Source organism: Myiozetetes cayanensis, unplaced genomic scaffold (assembly GCF_022539395.1).
Source record: "Myiozetetes cayanensis isolate MyiCay16 unplaced genomic scaffold, myiCay2020 scf2-11, whole genome shotgun sequence".
In the NCBI taxonomy this organism is placed as follows: domain Eukaryota; kingdom Metazoa; phylum Chordata; class Aves; order Passeriformes; family Tyrannidae; genus Myiozetetes; species Myiozetetes cayanensis.
Window position 1 is genome coordinate 112,114,508 of NW_026087411.1, and position 20,706 is coordinate 112,135,213.

The 20,706-nt window shown below is 51.0% G+C and overlaps 1 protein-coding gene across 7 annotated transcripts; it reads left to right on the top strand.

Annotated features, from left to right (window-relative positions):
- The first annotated feature begins 1,400 nt into the window (after nucleotides 1-1,400).
- LOC126639700 (gallinacin-13-like) lies at nucleotides 1,401-9,345 on the top strand. 7 transcript variants are annotated; one of them, XR_007628863.1, is made up of 6 exons: nucleotides 1,403-1,668; nucleotides 2,962-3,385; nucleotides 3,480-3,549; nucleotides 4,515-4,617; nucleotides 6,359-6,551; nucleotides 6,893-9,345. XR_007628863.1 is itself a non-coding variant. In XM_050314814.1 (5 exons), the coding sequence occupies exons 3-4, from the start codon at nucleotides 4,557-4,559 to the stop codon at nucleotides 6,481-6,483; spliced, it is 183 nt and encodes a 60-aa protein (XP_050170771.1). In that variant the 5' UTR covers nucleotides 1,419-1,668; nucleotides 2,962-3,549; nucleotides 4,515-4,556; the 3' UTR covers nucleotides 6,484-6,551; nucleotides 6,893-9,345. The 7 variants fall into 7 exon arrangements, 2 of the variants coding, with proteins under 2 accessions (XP_050170771.1, XP_050170772.1); XR_007628862.1 differs by having other exon boundaries at nucleotides 1,401-1,668; nucleotides 2,962-3,549; XM_050314814.1 differs by having other exon boundaries at nucleotides 1,419-1,668; nucleotides 2,962-3,549; nucleotides 6,362-6,551.
- The last annotated feature ends 11,361 nt before the right edge of the window (nucleotides 9,346-20,706 follow it).

The following is a 20,706-nucleotide window of genomic DNA, read 5'->3' on the forward strand; positions in this document are numbered from 1 at the left end:
TGGGAAGGTTCACCCATCACGGATACAGCCTGGTTTCCTAAGGAAGTGAAAGGTGGGCTCATGCAGCTCACCTTGCACATCTCTGTGATGGTCACTGGGCCTTCTGCCCCTGATATGTTTTGGACCTGCTGGTTTTCAGTCAGAAAAAGTAGAAATGCTCAATTTATAGGCAACATTGTCCCTCTGGTAGTAATGAAAATTTAGGCTGCTGACAAAAGGCATGGTTTCTTTATTACATGGTCCCACCCTCCTGAGTCTTTGTGTTCCATTCCTTGCTAATCTGGCTAGAAATAACTCCCCCCAAAAAATCATAGAATCTTCATGGAATGATTCGGGTTGGAAGAGGCCTTTTAAGATCATCTAGTTCCAACCCTCCTGCCATGGGCAGGGCAGTACTAAACTCTTCTGAGTGACCATGTTCATCCACTCAGCACAGAGCTGTTCATGAGACCACTCTCCTACTCAAACACTGTTTTCCAACCCTTTAAACCCAAAAGCCAGAAAATACTCGTTGATTGAAGCACTCAGTAACAGCTATACCCACCATGACCCTTTAGCAGCGGATTTCCACACAGGACCACCAGTCCTACCCAACTGGGACCATTTCTCAGAGTGCAGACTCACATGCAGTCAATGGATTCAGCTGAATCCAACCCTTTACTTGCAGGATTGCATGTAGGAGTAGAGGCCACAGTCAGACAAGCTTAGGGGCAAGACAAGGTGGCAGAAGAAATGAGAAGGTGAAGTCTATCATCCCTTGAGAGATGCAGGCTGGTGAGCATTTAAACCAGGCTGGAAGTCAGCTCTGAAAACACATTAAGGATTTGGGAGAAAGCCAAATGGGAAGGAGGATTTTTGTGGGAAAGGATTGGTTGAGCTTTGAACTCCAGCTGTCTGTACCTGATAGAACTCTGAAGGTTACAAAATAGGGGTTCTTTAGTACTACCCTATCAGACCTACACCAGCTCCTCGGGGAGACACAAAAACCATCCAGGCATCTTGGGGGCTATATCTGGGGTCTCTGCAGCCATACAGGCAGCCAGGATAGATCCCTACCATCATGCTTGGTCTGTCAACCATCATAAGCCTCATGGATAACTGAGGGTGTTAGTTCATCAAGGCATGCCATGAATTCCCTCGTTGGAATTTGTTTGCTCTTCGCAGGCAGTGGGCCAGTGTTTGTTTGGCAGAGAGAGCGAGACAGAGGTGAAATCCTCCACTTCTGCCCTAAGAACGGCATTGTGATTGGAGCTGTGGAATCAGGAGCTGTACAGTGGCTGGATGAGCTCCTGCCTGGGGGAGCTGAGGTCCCATAGCTGTGGGCAACCCCTTAGACCCAGGTTGTCTCTTACATCCCGGGCAATCCCACATAAATGCAACCACCTGCATGGCCAGCTTTTCTTTCATCCCCACGCAGGAGAAAGGGAGTCACATTCCACCTGCTCACGTGGCTGCTTCTCCACCTCCTGTGGAGTGAAAGATCTCATCCTACCACAGCCCAGCTCCATGGGCGTGCCGGGGAGATAAAATATACTCTGGGATTCAGAGGCTGTGCCTACACTAGTAAATGGAATCACGTGAGGCTCAGGCTCAGATACCAGTGCATACTCTCATGTGCTGCCAGCAAGAGGAGCCCTTGGACACGCTGTTCCTTGGCACAGTTTGGAGGTGGGTACATTCCAGGAATGATCTGTAATGGACAACTGGCATCTGGATGTGGTCATGCAGCTGGTGGGGAGAACTCAGCTGTGAGAACACAAGGTGTGCTCTGTCTGTGTGCTGTGGGGCAAAGAACAACATTTTCTGTGTCAGGCTCTGGACTCCTCAACGTTAGGCAGACGTGGACCTGTTGGAGCGAGTTCTGAGGAAACCAAGAAGAGTGGTGTGTAACAAGAGCCTCCTCAAGGCCATGGGGGATTTCTGGGCCAGGGCTGAGTCCAGAGCTGAGCCCATGGTCATTTCTTCACAGGCTGAATTGCAGGGCTCTATCAGTGCCTGCTTGGCTTGGGGTTTGGTAAAAAGCCATCAGTGGGATGTGGAGGTGGAGGTGGCATCGCAAGCTGGTAAGGGTTCATTCACCGAAGGATTTGCTCCTGCTGGCATCAACTTATCCCAGGATTCATTTAAAATACTTCTGCTGAGATCCTGGCCCAAAGGCAGATGAAGTCAGTGGAGACATCCTTCCTGCTTGGGGCTGTAGGGCGGATGCAGATTGATTTGGCTCCTCCCCAGCCCCTAAACCTCTCAAGTGCCCAGAAGATGATTTCTGTGCCGTGTGTCTCTGAGCACAGATGAGCCTTTGTGCATGGTGGGCTCTGAAACAAGACATCTGGTGGCAGGTTGGGAAGCAGGAAAAGGCAGCAGGCTGCTGGGCCAGCCCCAGTAGGCTCAGCAGAGGCTGAGGCCAACGCAGCATCGGGACCACGCCAGAGGGAGCAAGACCAGCTGTTGTTCAAGCAGTTGCCCAGAGGACAGAGATTTCCTGCCCCTGATTTCTGGAGGAAATCTGGTTTTTGTTGGTACTCTCTAGTTCTGGCTTTTTTTCCCAAGGCACGTTCTGCAACCCAACCCATGTACCACAGAGCTGCAGAGCAGGGGCTTGTGGTGGTGTGGAGGACACATCCTGGTCCCTGTGGAGCCTGCAGCATCCAAACATCTCCAGGCAGAGCTCACTCTCTGCAATGATGCTGCTCCCACCACAGGAGAGCAGCTGAGCTGGAGATAAAACATGGCATTTTGCCATTCATCACTGGGAACACCATGGCCACGTGGTCCTCTGGCTCTGCTCTAAACATCATCCCTGGAGCACATCAAGCCTCCTGCACACACATGCTGAAGTCACACACTCAGAGCAGGACACTCAGATGAGCATCCACACACTCCTCCCTGCTTGGGCTGCAGCTCAGGAGTTGCAATCTCTTTTCTGTTAGATAAACCCTGCCCAAATTCTTTCCTTTGCAGGTTCTTTGCTGTGAGGGTGGTGAGGCCCTGGCACAGGTTGCCCGACGAGGTTGTGGACTCCCCATCCCTGGAGGTGTTCAAGGCCAGGCTGGACAGGGCTTGGAGCAACGTGGGATAGTGGAAGGTGTCCCTGCCCATGGCAGGGGGGTTGCAACTGCATGGTCTTTAAGGTTCCCTTCAAACCAAACCATTCTATGATTCTAAGAAATCCCACTGCACTGTCTCTCACATTGGAGACGTTGACCCTCAGCCGTGGGTTATGGTCTTCCACCCTCTGCACCGAGCAGTGCCACCAAATAGGCAAAACACCAACACTTGCAGAGAGGCTCTACACACATCCTTGCAGCCAACCCTCCCAGAGATGTTTTTCCAGAACCATTTTCCATCCCCAGGTTGTGCATGGCCAGTTTGCATGACACCCTGTGTAAGTGCTCAGTGTCCTGTGAGCCAAAGTCCAGCTGGTGAAGGCCCCTTATCTGCACTGTTTGATGAAGGTGATCCTTGTTCTGTTCAAGCAGCCTGAAGGACGTGGGTTTGACATTTTCCAGCACCACCTGGCATCCAGCCTGCAAATTAAAAGCTACCAAGGTGACTAATTAAGGGAAAACAGAAGGCTTGGTGATGGCCTGGGCTGTGTTGTTGCTGTAAAAAGAAACCTTTATAAAGTTTTTATTTCCTCTTCCTCCATTTGTTGTTGTTTGGGGGAGATTTCTGCTTGTTGTTTGCTTTGTGTTGTTTTCTAAAGTTGAAACACAAGTCCCACCTCTACTGATTTCCTAGAACTGACCTGGAAAACTAGGAAAAACCTGAGAGCCTGCCAGCTTTCTTGGGGCACCTGGAATACACGAGCTTTCCTAATGCTCCTAGATATCACAGGGAGGAATCCTAGCTTTCCCATTTAATAAATGCAGAAATTAATAAAATACTAAATTGCCATTTTTCTTGACAGCTGTAAACAAAACCTTGGCAATCAGCCTCTCTGCAGCCTGGAAGTTGGGAAATAGAGGCAGACCTTCAATTTTTTTTTTTAAGTATTCCATTATTTTCAAGCCAACTTTGTGTGGGGGGGAGTGCTGAGGAGGAGACTCTGGATTTTTTCACACTCGACTGTGTCAGTGCTAAACACAGAGACTGGGAGCTGGAAATAAAAAAAAAAAAACACACTTTGATACTGCAAACACTTGGACTGGATTTTAACATCACATGCTCGAGCCTACGAACACAGAGCCAGACTGGGTCAGCCCCAACTTCCTGTCTCCAGCAGCAAGCAGTAGCAGACTCCCCAGTGCTCAGTGCTATTTGTTGACAGAACACTGTCTTTTTTTTTCCCCCATTTTTGTTTTTTTCTTTCTTCTTTTTTTTTTCCTTATTTTTTCCTCGATTTTTTTGCCTGTAACACGGTGTGACCAAGAGCAGGCACACCCCAGTGCAATTGTTTGCTGTCGTGTTGAAATGCACCTGAGATTGACAAAGTTCCCTCCACTCCAGGAGTGTTACACAACACCTCAGGGCACTATAAATCCAGGATTTCCCTCTTCTTCATCTCCTTACAGGCCCTTCACTCCTCCCCCTGGTGGGACCTCCACCCACGAGCCATGCGGATCCTCCAGCTGCTCTTTGCAGTCATTGTCATTCTCCTCCTCCAGGACATTCCAGGTAAGGACAAAATGCTCACAGGGGTTTCTGCAGGAATGCAAGAGGGAGAAAAGGACAAGACAGGGCCCTCAAGTCAAGGCTGACCTAACTCTTGCTTCCAAGGAACAAGTTTCTTCTGTGATGGTCCCCATGAAGTTCCTGGATGCAGCTGTTCCAGGTTCTTAGGTTGCATATTCCCTCCTCCCCATCCCCTCAAAACTCATCCAGAAATGCTCCTGAACAGAGGAGCATTTCCACAAAATTCTCCACAAAACAAGGAGAATCCCATGAAATTCTCCTTGAGTAGAATACAGAGGTGGCAAATGCATGAAAATGAGAGCATGACCAGCAGCTTGAGGGAGATGATTTTCCTCCTCTGCCCCACTCGTGTGAGACCCCACCTGCAGAGCTGCTTCCAGCTCTGGGGCATCAACACAAGAAAGACATGGAGCTGCTGGAGATACTCCAGAGGAGGCCATGGAGATGCTCCCAGGGCTGGAGCCCCTCTGCTCTGGAGCCAGGCTGGGACAACTGGAGGTGTTCACCTGGAGAAGAGAAGGCTCCAGAGAGACCTTGAAGTCCCCTTCAGTTCTTAAAGGGGCTTCAAGAGAGCTGGAGAGGGACTTTGGACAAGGGCCTGGAGGGACAGGACAAGGGGAATGGTCTTAAGCTGAAGGAGGGAAGGTATAAACTAGATATTAGGAAGAAATTCTTGGCTGTGAGGGTGGGGAGGCCCTGGCACAGGTTGACCAAAGAAACTGTGGATTCTCCATCCCTGGAAGTGTTCAAGGCCAGGTTGGACAGGGATTGAAGCAACCTGGGATAGTGGGAGGTGTCCCTGCCCATGGCAAGAAGTAGGAAGTAGATGATCTTTAAGGTCCCTTCCAACCCAAACCATTCTGTGTTTCTTTGATTCTATGAAGTCAAAGCCATCTTTCAAGGGAAAAAGCAGGGAGAAAGACTTCTAGTTTACTTTTTTGTCTGTCTGCTTTCTTTTGGGATGCTGTTTTAATAGAAAAACATTCCTTAGCTTGGTACTTTCACTGGTTGCTTGTATATATTTAGGAATATATATATGTATATATAATTCCTATATACATATATATATATATATAGGAATTCAGGTTACATTCAGGTGTAAGGTCACTATGATGTTACCAGGACTATGGTGGTATCACTTTCACAGAAATCAAACCTGATACCCAGGAAGAGCAGATTTACTTGCTTAGCCTGTTTATGCTCTCATTTATTAAATCCTAGGGATAAAGAGGGGAGAGAGAAAGGTTTGCCCACTCCACCGGTGATGGAAAGGTATCATTGCATCCCTTCAGAACCCCCAAACTTGGTGTTTCTGCTCTGTGTAAAGAGAAGCAGCACACACCCTGCTTATCAAAACAGGAAGATTCTTAGAAAGCCCAAGCAAACAATAACCCAAAACATCAAGGAACAAACAAACAAAAAGAGAAGCAAACAAACCAATAGATAAAACCACCAAATTCCAAAAGATGTTTCTCTATCTTTTGATGCTGTCCAAGGGACTCACCTAACTTAGCCAACTCAAACCTCGGTGTCTCACCTATGCCAGTTGTTAGGAGACTCCCAGTGCTTGCAGGAGTGAGTCTGACCTTCACCATGGATCCAGCCAAATTTCCCTGTCACCAACTGAAAGCCTCTCATTGCTCAGCCACTGAGCAGTGGGTTTCACTCTGGCTCCACGTGGGTTTCACATCTCCTAATCAGGTCTTCTGCCCTCTTTCCCCAGCAGCCAGAGGTCTTTCAGACAGCCAGCAGTGCAGGAGCAACCGTGGCCGCTGCCGGAGGCTTTGCTTCCACATGGAGCGCTGGGAAGGGAGCTGCGGGAACGGCCGCCTGCGCTGCTGCCGGTGACGGGGGGCCCACCAGGACAGAGCCCAGCACCCCAGGAGAGCCAGCCCGGTGTCCCTGCAGCCACAACTGTTAGTAGGATCCGCTCTCAGACACCTCCACACTTGGTTTTCCCATCACCAATAAACCTGGTTGGTTTTTTATGTCCTTCCGGGTCCCGGAGTGCAGCTGTGTTTCCCTCTGGGATGGACCATCCTGACTTACACTGGGGGTTTGGCACTGCTTGAGGTGCACTGGGGTGTCCAAAACATCGGCAAAAGGCTGACAGATGTCATACACACCAAGGGGTGCCTTTCCAGAGTGGCAGCAAGAGAGGGGTCTGCTGGACTTGTCCAAGTCTCTCTTCTAGCCCATTCCTTTACCTCTGTCTCAGGCCCAGCCTTTCTCAAAATCAGTTTCTTGCTCTCTTCAGGAAAGGCCATGGCAGGATCCATCCTTTCAAGGAGATGAATTCAAGACAGAGGTATGATTTGTCCTCCAAAAGTGCCTCTTCCTCTCCCACAGAAACAACAAGGTGAACCAGAGTCTACAACTCATGTTTTCCAACCTGATCTAGTGGAAGATGTTCCTGCTCACTGCAGGAGGTTTGGGCTAAATGGCTTTTAAATGTCTCTTCTGACCCAAATTTTTCTGTGATTCACAAAATAGATGCCACTCACATCACGTGAGGGACATCACTGCCTCTTTTCCTGCCCATGCTGATCTATTGAGTGGAATTATGAGTGGGAATGGGCCAAGGCCAAGTTCACTTACAGCAGCTCCTCACCAGGGAGTAAATGTTGTTGACTGTGAAGCTAAGGAGGAAGAGGAATTGCCTGTCATGATGTGGTCTGGAGCAGGACCCCAGAAGCAAGTCTTCACCTTGGAGGTGGTGAGGGGGAAAGGAGGTAGTGTAGGATGAGAAAGAATAGAGATGTCTTGGAGTTGTGAGGAGAGAGATGGCTTGACAGGATATGAAAGTCTCCCAGAGAGAAACCTGGAAGATTCCTCTCTGGAAAACACCCAGTATATGGTACCTAGGACATGCAAGCAATGAGGTGGACTTAATTCCCACCCTAACCCCCCCAGCTACACACCTTGCTTCAAGCTAAACCCACTCTGCTATCTAACCCAAAGGGACCAGTCTTGTCCTGGAGGAAACAGGGAAACCAGTAAAACCAGCTGACAAGTTGTCAGCCAGTGGAGATCTATCCCATCTTTGCCTGGACTGTGAGCAGGGAGAGATTCCCTCACTCCTCCTGAACCAGAGAGGGACTGGGCTCCTGTGGGCTCCGTGCTGGAATAGCCCATCCGTGCTCCCAGATCCGCAGGTTGCAAACACGGCGGCAACGCCTTCGTGCAGTCCCCTCTCCTGGATGCTCCTCCTCTCCGCTGAGGGACGGTCCTGCTCCACGGGGCCCTCGGAGAGCTCAGCCAGAGGTTAGCAGCCACCCCGGCTCACAGGAGCCATCATTCCCATCGGGAGATAAGGCTCCCCTTGATAACAAGACCTGCCAGAAACGAGCCTCCAGTTTTTCCACCTTTTTGAAGTCTAGCCGGTGAAGTTTTGCAGAACCTTGTCTGTTTGCCAAAGTAACCAACTTCCAGCCCCAGCCTTTGCCTTCCCTCCTTTTCCCCGACCTCCTCCCCCCCTGCCTTCCCTCTTCCTCCTCGCTCCTCCACGCACACGCCTCTCCGTGGGGCTGATAGAGATGCTGGAGGGGGTGGACACGGCGAGGGGCTGATGTCATCTGTTTTTGGTCCTTCAGAGGAGCAGGCGCTGCCGGAGGAGGAGGAGGCAGGGGTTAGACACGTCTGCCTCTACCCAGCCTGGCGCCGGGAGCAACTGGGAGCCTTCCCTTGGCAGCCGCCCCTGCGCCTTATCAGGGGGCAGGATGACACCTCGGGGACGGGATGCCGGGGCTGCAAAGGGAAAGGAGGCGGGGAGCCCCTGAATGTGAGCCTTGAGAGAGGCGTGGACGCCTGGGTGTGCACAGGGATGTGTGTGTGTGAGTGTGTGAGCTCACTGGGAGCAGGGAAATCGCTCCCAGCAGGATGGAGCCGGCTATCAGCCGCCGGGGAAGCAAAGGAGAAAACGACTCGGTGCCAAAGCCCAGCCGAGTCAAGGGCGATGCTGTCGCCCAGCTCCGCTCCTGCTCGGCCCTGGGAAAGTTTAACCTCTCATATCCCAGCCAGAAGACCTGGAAAATCCTGCGCGACCATCTGGAAAGGGTTAGAAGATCCCCCTTGCCATCAAAGGAGGAGGTCAGGGCAGAGGGAGGGAGGTAAATCCATCTGTCCCACACCCAAAGCTTGGGTTCAGGAGGTATCTCTAGCAGAGCTGAGTACAAATTTATGATGGAAATGGTTTTGAGATGGAGCGCTGTGTCCCTCTCCAGAAGGTTTTGGCTTTTTTTTTTTTACACTTGAAATGGAGACCCATCATTCCCCATAAAACAACAGTAACTCTGACACCTCCACCTTTTTCTTCTCTCCCCAGAAATGGGGTTTGATTCAAAAAGTATGAAATATTTGTGGTTAAATGCAGAACAAACTATGCTTCCTATCTCCTGCAACAGGAGGGAAAAGCCTTGTGGGACCCAGGAGATGCAGCCCAAGGAGAGAGATTTCCTTACACCCATGGTCTTTTAATATATTTAATTTTTTATTATGCATTAATGTTAGAAAGGATATTTCCCCCCCATTCTGATGGATCGTCTTACTCATTTTGGATACCATTCCTCTAGAGGAAAATGGAGATTTGAGGAGAGGATCTACAGCCCCTGAGGCACAGGACAGAAATCTAAAGGAGTGCTTCTTTTCCAGCTGAAAAAAATTATAAAATTAATTTTCTTTTGCTTGGAATAAATAAGATTTCCTGCAAAAGTCATTCTCATGTAATTGTATCTCTCTGTATTGTAATTACAGTGAGAAAATAGATACTGAAAAACTAGGAGTGCTATAAATCAGGGTCACCTTCACGGACTCCCTACAAAGCACAGGTTTCCATCTCCATGGCCTCTATATCTCCATTGGAACCAGAGGAACGGGCTCTGTGCAGCAAGGAATTATGTCTGAAAAGGGTCTTCTTGTCTCTGTGGATGGCAAAGGAAGCCCAGGGCAACCCACCAACGTGGAGACTCTTACCCTCAGTCAGTTTGCAGATGGGTGGGAACGCTCCCACCAAGTTGGGTGGGAGTGTTGATCTGCTGGAGGGCAGGAAGGATGGATCTGCAGAGAAGTCTGGACAGGATGGATTCACAGGCTGAGGACAATTGTATAGGGTTTAAAAGGCCAAATGCCACGTCCTTCACTTCGGTCACAACAACCCCCTGCAGCTCCAGGCTGGGGCAGAGTGGCTGGAAAGCTGGGAGAGGTCCTGGGGGTGGTGGTTGGCAGCAGCTGAACAGGTGTGCCCAGGTGGACAAAAGGGCCAATGGCATCTGGACTGTATCAGCAAGAGTGTGGCAGGATTAGGGAGGTGATTCTTCCCCTGTGCTGGGCACTGCTGAGGCACCTCCAGTCCTGGGGGCAGTTTTGGAGCCCTCACAGCAAGAAGGACACTGAGGGGCTGGAGCGTGTCCAGGGAAGGGAACTGAGCTGGGGAAGGGGCTGGAGCACCAGGAGCAGCTGAGGGAGCTGGGGGGGGCTCAGCCTGGAGAAAAGGAGACTCAGAGGGGACCTTCTGGCTCCCTGACAACTCCCTGGCAGGAGGGAGAAGCCAAGCGGGGTCTCCTCTGCTCCCAGGGAACAAGGGATTGGACAAGAGGAAACAGCCTCAAACTGCACCAGGGGAGGTTCAGGTTGGACATCAGGAGGAATTTCTTCATGGAATGGGTTGTCAGTCTTTGGAAGGGGCTGCCCAGGGAGGTGGTGGAGTCCCCATCCCTGGAGGTGTCCAAGGAAAGACTGGCCATGGCACTCAGTGCTCTGGGCTGGGTGACAAGGTGGGGATCGATCACAGGTTGGACTTGATGATCCTGGAGGCCTTTTCCAGCCTAAATGATTCTGTGATTCTGGGTGATTCTGTGATTCTGCTGGTCAAATGAACGTCTGCCAGCAAAACCTTGTCACTTTTTTTTTACATTAATAAATTGATGCCCTGTTTGTAGACCCTGACAAAGAGGACTAAGAAGCAGTGCAGCCCCTGGCACTGCCCTGTGCTGACCTCGGTTGTTCACATCCCAGCCAAAGCCTGGCAGTGGGTCAGCCCTGACTGCTCAGAGGCTGTGCAATAAAGTACATGTCTTTTCTAGGCATAAATAAATGACTTCACCCTTCTGGCAAGGGTGCTCTGGGCTCTTTTGGCAGCCCCACGTGGAAGGACAGCAGTGCTGGAGGAGCACAGCCCCCTCCTCCCAGGGACGGAGCACTGGATGCTCCAAGACAAACACTGTGGTGAGCAGCTGCCAGGCTGCTCCCCAGGGTGACAGCAAAGCCACCTGAAGCCAAAATCTCATGGATCTCAGTTAGGAGATGCCCTGAGGCAGTGGGGAATTTGGGGGAATGTGCAGGGGAATGGCTCTGCACCCCAGATGAGAGAGGGTGAATGATCTCTTTACCCCTCTCCATTCTCCTCTCCAATGCCACAACTTGCAGGACCCTTCTCCAAACCCCATGAACAGTCTGCTCTTCCTTCAGAATCATCTCCCTGTGCTTGGGATGGACAGAAAAGCTGTCAGGAGGCTTCATTGTCCAGATCTTCAGGGCGTTATCAGCAACTCCCACACACTGGAAGTGAGATATGTGTGACAACATTTTTTCCATCAGGGAGCTTATCATTGCTGAGAAAAGGGGAAGGGACTGGGGAGGGTGATGGGGAGGATGAGGGAAGGAGGGGAGGTATATGAACATGAATGCCACCCACCCCATCCTCCACCCACCCCATAATCCCCAAATCTATGAAAGAAGGAGAGGAAAAACCATTTTTTTTTGGAGGAATGTGTTGTCCAACCAGTTGTGTCAGACCTAAAGCCTCCTGGCCCAGTAGAGCCAGTCCTAAATTTCTTGGGTAAGATCCTAAAACTCTCTTCCTGAACGCACATCTCTTAATTCATATGGGTGTATACACGAGTGGAGAGACCTTCTGCAAGGATGTTGTCTGGGCTAGAGAGACCCCAAGGGGTATGACCCCTTCTTGGTGTCAGACAGATCCTTCCCAGGGCTGGGGGGAAGCTCCAGCCAGCAGGAAAGAAAATAATGTAGCAAAAATCTTGGCTGTATCAGAACACAACAGAGCAACTGGGATCCCATCACAGTGACTGCATCTTGCTGGGGTTTGCCAGTGGTCACTCCAAAAAATCCAAAAGGTCTGGGAAGGAGGAGTCCTGGGCCACAATCCTGTTTTGTAGAATAGAACCTGAAACCTGGCTTTCTCGGTCCTCATCTGGAGAAGACAGGAGGAGAAGAAGTAAGGGATGGTTCTTCAAGCCTGGAAGTCCATCCCCAGCTTGGGGGACCTGATGCCGTGGTCCTTGGAGCACCAAGAAACAGCAAAGTCTGTGCTACAGGAGCTGTGATGAGAAAACCAAACCTGCAACTGGGTGATGGGAAGGCTTTAGGGAACCACAAGACTTGGTGAGAATTCAGATAGAGGTCTGGAGCTGGCAGCACTTGCAAGGGCTGTGAGGTCAGCAGGACAAGGAGCTGAGGATTCAGGTGTGATTTCATAGAATCATGGAATGGTTTGGGCTGGAAGGGATCTTAAAGATCAGTTAGTTCCAACTTCCCTGCCACAGGCAGGGAACTTTCCACAAGACCAAGTTGTTCAAAGCCCAGTCCAGTCTGACCTTGAACTCCTCCAGGGATGGGGAGTCCACAGTTTCTCTGGGCAAGCTGTGCCAGGGCCTCATCACTCTTAGAGAAAAGAATTTCTGCACATTTGCTCTGGAAATCACTATGTTTATTCCAAATTCATGCATATCCCACGTTTGCAATTAGCCTCTTTTCTCCCAAGCTCTGGGTTTCTGCTTGGTCCACAGCAGCCCTTGGAAGCAACCACCTTAAATAAAACACAGTTCCTGGGATTAAAAAAAAAAAAAAAAAGATAATAAATAATAAATAATCTCTCCCCCAAGCTGCTGCTTGCAAGGAAAGCCCAAGACAATGCTTTCCTGGTTTTGCTTCAAGGCAAGAAATTTGGCAATGCTGTCTTGGGTTATCACCATGGGGAGGTGATTGCCTAAAGGAGACATCTCTGAAAGCAAAGATGAAGCTGAGGGCCCCCTTGCAGGGCATGGGAACACGTTTATCTCCCCAGAGAGGACAGTTATTGATTTGCCTGATGGACTCTTTGCTTCATGGACAGTTGAGGATTTGCATTATGGACTCTCCAGGCTGATGTTTCCAAGGAAGGGGCTGGATGACAACACAATCCTTCAACATATGATCCACAGTCCAGGGGCAGCCCTATCTGAGCACCAGACATCTCCTGACACAGAGCACATGGAGAGAAAACACATGGGAGCACAAGGCAGGGGGAAAAATGTGGATGTTTTGTCTGCTCCGTGGTGTGATTAGTTCTGGTAGCCACGGTGGGGAGGTGGCAGCTGCTGCTGCTGTGATTAATGGGAGGTTTCACCATCAGCATCGTCCCTCCCAGGCTGCCTGCTCCTCTGGGAGCTGCTATCTGCTGGGAGATGATGTTCCTCAAGCACAGTTCGTTAGCAGAGTCCCCTGGGGGGTGACAGACTGCGGTGGGTCAAGCACAGGCTGGAAAAGGGTCTCTTGGATTTTGTGAGCTGACACAGTGGGGGATGAACCGAGGTCCCGCTGAGTGTAGGCAGAAGCAATTTTGGCTCGAGCTGATCCAGTTACCAAGCCCCACAACAGCCCTCTCACTCACCAAGAGTCAGCTGGTGAAAGCCTTCAAAAATGCCTTCAGAGATTGGCAGAATCATCCCACCAGCCACTGCCAAACCCCGAGCCACCAGCTGGATCACCCTGAGACAAAAATGGATCTTGAAATGTCTGTGGAGACCTTCTGTGACTTGGGCATGGGACAGGGACAAATGTGTGTCTCACAGATGAGTCTGCAGCAGTAACTCTCTCACGAGGGCAGTGGTCAGCCTTAGACCAAGAAATGAGGTTTGTGGAGGAGGGTGGTGCTGTGAGGCTAAGAAATATGGGGCCTTTTAGTAGGGCCTGTTGTGACAGCACAAGGGGTGATGCTTTTAAACTAAAGGAGAGTCAATTTAGATTAGATATGAGAAGAAGTTTTTGCTTTTTGCTTTTGCTGTTGGCAAGGCCCTGGCACAGGTTGCCCAGAGGAGCTGTGGCTGCCCCATCCCTGGAAGTGTTCAAGGCCAGGTTGGATGGGGCTTGGAGCAACCTGGGATAGAGGAAGTTGTCACCAGCCATTGTAGGGAGATTGGACTAAATGAACTTTAAAAGTCTCTTCCATCTCAAACCATTCCACGGTTCTATGAAATATCCTCTGGTAGTGCAAGGAAGGAGAAGGTGCCTTGGATTTTTGGGGAAATCCTGTACACAAGCACAGTGTACCCATGTCAGTGTTGTGCTGCTCTGAGAATAGAAGACTTTTTTTTGCCAGATTGCTCTTTCACCATCCAGGCAACTGAAGGGATGAAGGGTTTTCTCTAGAACCCCAGAAGGTCTTCCAAACCTGACCATCCAGCAGTTCACCTCGACTGCAGGGTGGCAGCCTGGTAGAGGTCAGAGACATCTCCAGTTGTTTCCTTGATCTGGTGCTCCTTGACCATCTCTTTGTCTCTCTCTGTCTTCACAGCTTGCAGGTCATCAAAATGGGGAAAACTTGCTCTGGAGGGGTGGTACCTGCACCAAGGAAGGTGAGCTAATGGTACAGGGGGAAAGGACCCCACTAGTGGGGCCCCAGGCTAGATAACACAGGTGAAGCACGGACCAAGACACAGTGGCACAAGGAAATCAGAACCAGAGAGGAATATATTGGCCAAGTGTCCCAGGACAAACCACCACACACCATCAGGAACAGAAAGAAGCCAGCTCTTGTGTACAGTAAAAGAGCAATCCTATTCCCTTACATTTTTTAACCTGTTGTGCTCATGTGCCTGTGAGTTGACCCCAAAGGTCACGATACCTCAGCTGGCAGCTCTGCTCCGGGTGCCTGGGACTGTCCTTTGAGCTCAAGAGTTATTCAGCCTAGAGAAGAGAAGGCTCCAGGGAGACCTTAGCACCTTCCAGTACCTAAAGGGGCACTCCAGACCTTTGCCCAAAGTCCCCCTCCAGCTCTCCTGGAGCCCATTTAGGAACTGGAAGGGGCTCCAAGGTCTCCCTAGTGCCTTCTCTTCTCCAGGTGAACACCCCCAGCTCTCCCAGCCTGGCTCCAGAACAGAGGGGCTCCAGCCCTCAGAGCATCTCCGTGGCCTCCTCTGGACGTGCTCCAACAGGTCCATGTCTTTCCTCTGTTGAGGACCCCAGAGCTGGATGCCATTTATATCACTCATTTCATTCTTTTTATGTTGGAGGGGAAAAGAGGGGCTGTTCCTCTATGTAGCCCCTGCACAAACAACTCCCTGAGCCCTCTTTTCTCACACTAACTAAATGCAGTTTTGCATCATTGCATCCCAGGCACCACTTTCTCATATCCCACACTCGTGTCGTGCCCAGCATGTGATCACCAACCACATCCTGGCCAAGCTCCCTGTGCACTCGTGATTGTGACCCTCAGAATGAGATTTCAGTTTCCAGCACAGAACTAAACAAGCCCTCGGCACAGTTTGGCCATCAGTATATTCCCAACAGGCTCTCCTGCAGTGAAGAGGTCTCAGACCAGGAATGATTCTGAAGGAACACCATGTTAGGTGTCCCTCCACCACTCCCATCTGTGTTTTGGGCAGGGTTACATCACAGGTTACAATAATCAGGATGGAAAATGGTAAGCACCTGGACTGGGGTTTTATCCATGCAGGTGTAGAAGAAAGGCAGTATCTTGGAGCAGGGAAAAGATTTCCATGGGCCACAAGTGCAACCTGCTCCAAGGTGAGACCTTGGAAGTGATCATACACCCAAGGGATCATCAGAAGGTGGTGGTGTCTGCAGAAATCAGTCAGGAAACACAGCTGTTATGTTTTGCCACATTAATTTAACACGAGGACACCAGCACAGGGCAGCTGAGGCAGGACAGGCCTGGGACATTGGCACAAGCCCCTCTCTGATGTTTCAACCCAGCAGGATGGCAAGAGGCTGGTTCATGTCAAGTCATAGAAACACAGAAACACAGAATGGTTTGGGTTGGGAGGGACCTTAAAGATCATCTTTTTCCAACCCTCTGCCACGGGCAGGGACACCTTCCAGTAGACCAGGTCGCTCAGAACCCCATCCAGCCTGGCCTTGAACACTTCCAGGACTGTCCCTGTCCCCAGGATTGTCCCTCTTTAGGGACAGCTTGCACAAGGCAGTGACTCCATCTCACCACAGTGGAAAACAGGGCCACTGACAGACTAATTAGCAGGCTTCACAACAGGCTAATTAACATCTTCCCACATGGCTGTGCTTGGAGTTTCCCAGCCAGGTATGACCCCGTGGGTGCGTGACAACCCCTGCACACAGGCCTGCTGGAGCATCCCCAGCTCCCACCTTGCTGTGTGGCTGAGACCTCTTTCCTAATAGGACGAGGAGGATATTTCCAGGCTGCTTTTGTTTTAGCAGCTTCCCCTCTGCTGAAGGAGAAGCCGTGATCTCCATTTCCCTCCTACCCTCCATTATTCCCCAATATTCCTCTTCCAGGTTCTTCTCCTTATCTGCCGCCACCTTCCTGTTTTTCTTCCTCGCCCAGCACCCTCCAGCCTCGCTGGCTCCTGGACCATCAGCTCCTGTCGAAGTGCTTCCTCCTCCTCCTCTGGGCAACGTCCTCCCAGCGATAGCCCCGAGCATCCCGGGGGACCACAGGCATCCCGTGGGGTCCCGCTGGGAGAGGGTGACAGCGCTGACCCCGCGCCAAAGGAAACAGCGCCGGGAGGAAACAGCGGCACTGGGCTCCCAGAATATCTGCACCAAGGGTTACCCCAGGGATGCAGAGATAAGCAGGAAAAGCCTCTTGGAAGGGGAAGGAGGAGGAGGAGGAGGAGGAGGAGGTCAGGGCTGCTGGGCTGAGATGTTTGTGTGTCTTCTGGCACAAACACCAGTCTGGGCTTTCCCAGCAGGCGCCAGAGTCCTTTCTGGGGGGCAGTTGTTTGTTCAGCCTCTGCTCACCTTGGGACGTGCAGCTCAGCACTGTGGTGAGGGAGATGCTCAAGGCCATGGGGGAGCCAAGTCCTGGCGTAGCAATTTCCAGGGGAGGGTCCCCTCTTTTTTTGGAGCTTGTTGTCTCACATCGGTGCCAATTCAGGGTAAGGACCTCGCTGTGCCCAGTGCTGGAAACACTCAGGGCTATCTCTTTCCCCTCAGGTGGGATCTACAGGCACTTTGTGGACACCATGGGCCCACGGTGACACAGCCCATCCAATGGGACAGCTGCCTGCTCTGTGAGCACTGCCACAGGTGATGTCCACCATACACCTTCGTGGGCCAGTCTCAGGAGCCTGTGGCTCTTGCAAACGCCAGCACACAGTATTTGTCACCTACAGGTCCTTGCAGAGACTGCAGATGCTTGGAAAATGCAGGGAGGCCCCTCTGGGAAGGCCCCATGGTGTTTTGTTAACCCCCAAACTCTGAAGTCCATCCCCCTGGGGGTGACCAGGTGCCTCACAACAGTGGAGGCTGCAGCCAGAAGTCACAACCTCTTTCCCCATCCCAGAGACTCTCCAGGCCAGGAACCTCCTGCAGCCAAGTGATGCCTTGGGATGAGGAAAGATGCCTTGACAGACAAGGAAAAGACCCTGGGAGAGGAATACTGAGGAATAATAGGGCATAGCAGGGAAGTTAAGATCATGGCTTCTCCTACAACACAGGCATAGCTGGAGATGACTATTCTATTCTATTCTATTCTATTCTATTCTATTCTATTCTATTCTATTCTATTCTATTCTATTCTATTCTATTCTATTCCATTCCATTCTATTCTGTTCCATTCTGTCCTGTCCTGTCCTGTCTTGTCCTATTCTATTTTATCCTATTCCATTCCATTAAAATCTGTTAAATTCTATTAAATTCCTTTCCATTCATATCATTCATGATTCTATGACTGTGCTCAAGGGCTGTGTGTTGGGACATCTGCCACCCTTTCCCTTGCCATGAAATGGCCACCCCGTGACTAAAGATGACCCATTTCGATCTAGCTGACTTGTTACTTCATCAGCTGGGGAAAAAAAAAAACATCTGTCAACTTCCCTTCCAAACCACAAGACTTCTCCAAAGTCCCAGAACAGCATAACTTTACACTTAGGTCTCAGTTTAAACACAGGCACGTGACTCTGTCGCAGTGAGCACGAAGCAACGCTCGCTGTCTCAGGGCCAGCTCCATCCGCCCTTCCCAAGCCAATCCTGCTGCCTTCCTCCTGCTATATTTATCAGAATGATTTAGCCGGTTGGAAAGTGCTTGGGGAGGCAGCGGGGGTGGAGCGACCTTGGAGTTCAGCCATGGGAGAAAACCTGCAGCCGCCTCCAGCCCGACGTGGCTGTCGCAAGATGCTCTCGCATCCCCCGCGGGGTAATTCCAGTGTAAAGCTGGGAGGCTGCTCCTCACTTGTTGAATTCCTCATGCTCTACAGGCAATTTGTAAGCCTTTAGCACCCTTGTGCCTGACCAGTTGGGCTCCTCCTCCTTGTAAGGGAGACCTGCCTGCCTCCCAGACCTTTCGAATCCTCACATCCAACCGGAGATAAGCAGGATGAACTGGTGTCACTTTTCTTCTGAGCAGGAGATGGTTCAAATCAATTTGTCCTCCCATTGTCCCTCTGAACCATAGGGATAGTCAGCCTGAACTGGGAATTCTTACTGGTACAAGTGAGATCAATGCATTTAATAACCTAAAAAAAGTTTTGACACCTCTCCACTCTCCTGTGGCAGTGAGACCAGAGGAGAATAACACACAAAACCTCTCCCAAACCCCCACAGTAAGACACAACACTGTGCAGCTGCCTTTTACTCGATGTTTTGCATCCCTTGGGAAGATCTGTTCCCAGATGGAAGCCCTGCTTGTGCCAGCCAGGAAGCCCTCACTCAATCCCTGCAGATGCAGATGTGAACAAGCTGTGCAAGGGATTCCTGCCATGCACCACAGCACGTGGACTGATATTGGGCAGCCAGGCTGGCAACAACAGAGGATCAAGAACTTGGATATGAAGGTTTTATGGTGCTCAGCTTCCTGTTTATTCCTGGAGCACACACCGCTGGCATTTCAGGCTCTGATGTGGTTTTTTCCTTCTGTGCTAGGATGCAGCAGGACTCTGCAGATGCTTTACTAAGCTACCAGCAGGCTCTTGAAGTGTTTCCACCAGTTTTCATGAGGGCCAGTACTTGTTAAATCACAGAATCATGGAATAGTTTGGGTTGGAAGGGACCTTAAAGACCATCTCATTCCAACCCCCTATCATGGGCAGGGACACCTTCCACTAGCCCAGGTTGCTCCAAGCCCCATCAAACCTGGCCTTGGACACTTCCAGGGATGGGGCAGCCACAGCTTCTCTGGGCAACCTGTGCCAGGGCCTCACCACCCTCACAGCCAAGAATTTCTTCCCAATATGCCATCTAACCCTGTCTTCTGGCAGTGGGAAGCCATTCTCCCTTGTTCTGTCCTTCCAGGCCCTTGTCCTAAGTCCCTCTCCAGCTTTCCTGGAGCCCCTTTAGGAACTGGAAGGGGCTCTCAGGTCTCCCTGGGTCCTTCTGTTCTCCAGGTGAACCTCCCAGCTCTCCCAGCCTGGCTCCAGAGCAGAGGGGCTCCAGGCCTTGGAACATCTTCGTGGCCTCCTCTGGCCTTGCTCCAACAGGTCAATGTCCTTCCTGTGCTGGGGGCCCCAGAGCTGGATTTAGTGCTCCAGGTGTGACCCCACTGAATGCTGTTCCCAGCCTGAGCATCTGACAAATATGTCATTGGATTGGGACATGATTCAATCCCTGCAGACACAGATAAGGATGCTGAAGCTCCAGTATCTCATCACCTCCTCCTTTTCCTCACCTCTGGTGTGGATCTGCCTTTGTTTCCTTTAGGGAGGGGCAGAAGGACCACCCAAGATGCTCTGTGGTTAGAGAGGATAATGAACCACACCTGGAGAGGATCAGGGCTGAAGGTGAAGGTTCTCATCTCTCCCCACTCCCTTGGAGGAGATGCTGCAGTGACAGACTTTCCCCCATAAGTCCTTAAAATGAGATGGGATGAGACAGCCCAGCTCCCTTGAGGGATTCAGGATGCCAATTCCCAAACAGACATGCGATGAGGTGATGGAAATCATCCCCTGGGAATGAGACCTGTTCGAAGTGATTGGGCCAGGGGCAGATCTCACGATTCCCTGGGAAGCCACAGCGGGAGCTGCTCCACTCCGCAGCTTTCTGCCTGGTCGAGGAAATACGCTCCACACATCCCTTTGTAAAGCTTTCCTGGACCACGAGGTGGCATCAAAAACCAGTGCAGCCTGAAGCAGACAGGTTTTTCCCCTGGTTTGGCCTCGCCCAGCAAACCCAGAGTTTCTGAGGTTCATCCCGCTGGGATGGACGGCGCGGAGTGTCCCTCCTTGCAGGGTTGTCCCTTCTGCCCCTGGGAAGGAACCCCCTCCCCCTCCATTGGCTTCCTTGTCTTGCACATTTTTTCTCAGTAAATTAAACTGAAATTGAATGTGCTTCCAGTTTCCCCACATCCCAAACAGGTCCAGGGACCTGTGTCACCCATCCCTTGCTGCTGACCCTCAGAAAACCCTCCCAGCACTTTGCCCTTCCTGCCCCAGCTCCGTATGAATGACCCCGATTTCCAGTCCCACCAGTTCTCCTCCTATTTCCATTTCCCCCCTGAGGCTCATGTATAAACAAAGCAAAGAACAGGGAAAAACAGGGTTACCAAGAGAAAATGGGTCCTGAGTGGCATGTGATGGGCTCTCACATGTCACCAAACCCCTGGCATGGTGCCTGATGAGATAACCTTTCACTGGAGCACCAAACCCACCCTTTTTTCTGAAGAATCCTGGGAGGTTTCCCTTCCTGCTAGGAGCCAGCAGCGCTTCTGGCTTTGCAAAGTCATTGCAGCAGGCCTCTCCACGGGCCAAGACTGTGGTTTTCTTCATGTGGACTCGCCATGGGATGGAGCCTTCGTGCCTCAGTTTCCCTTCTGCCAAGCAGACGCTGTAAATGGCTCTGCAGAGAAACTGGTCTCTCCCTGAA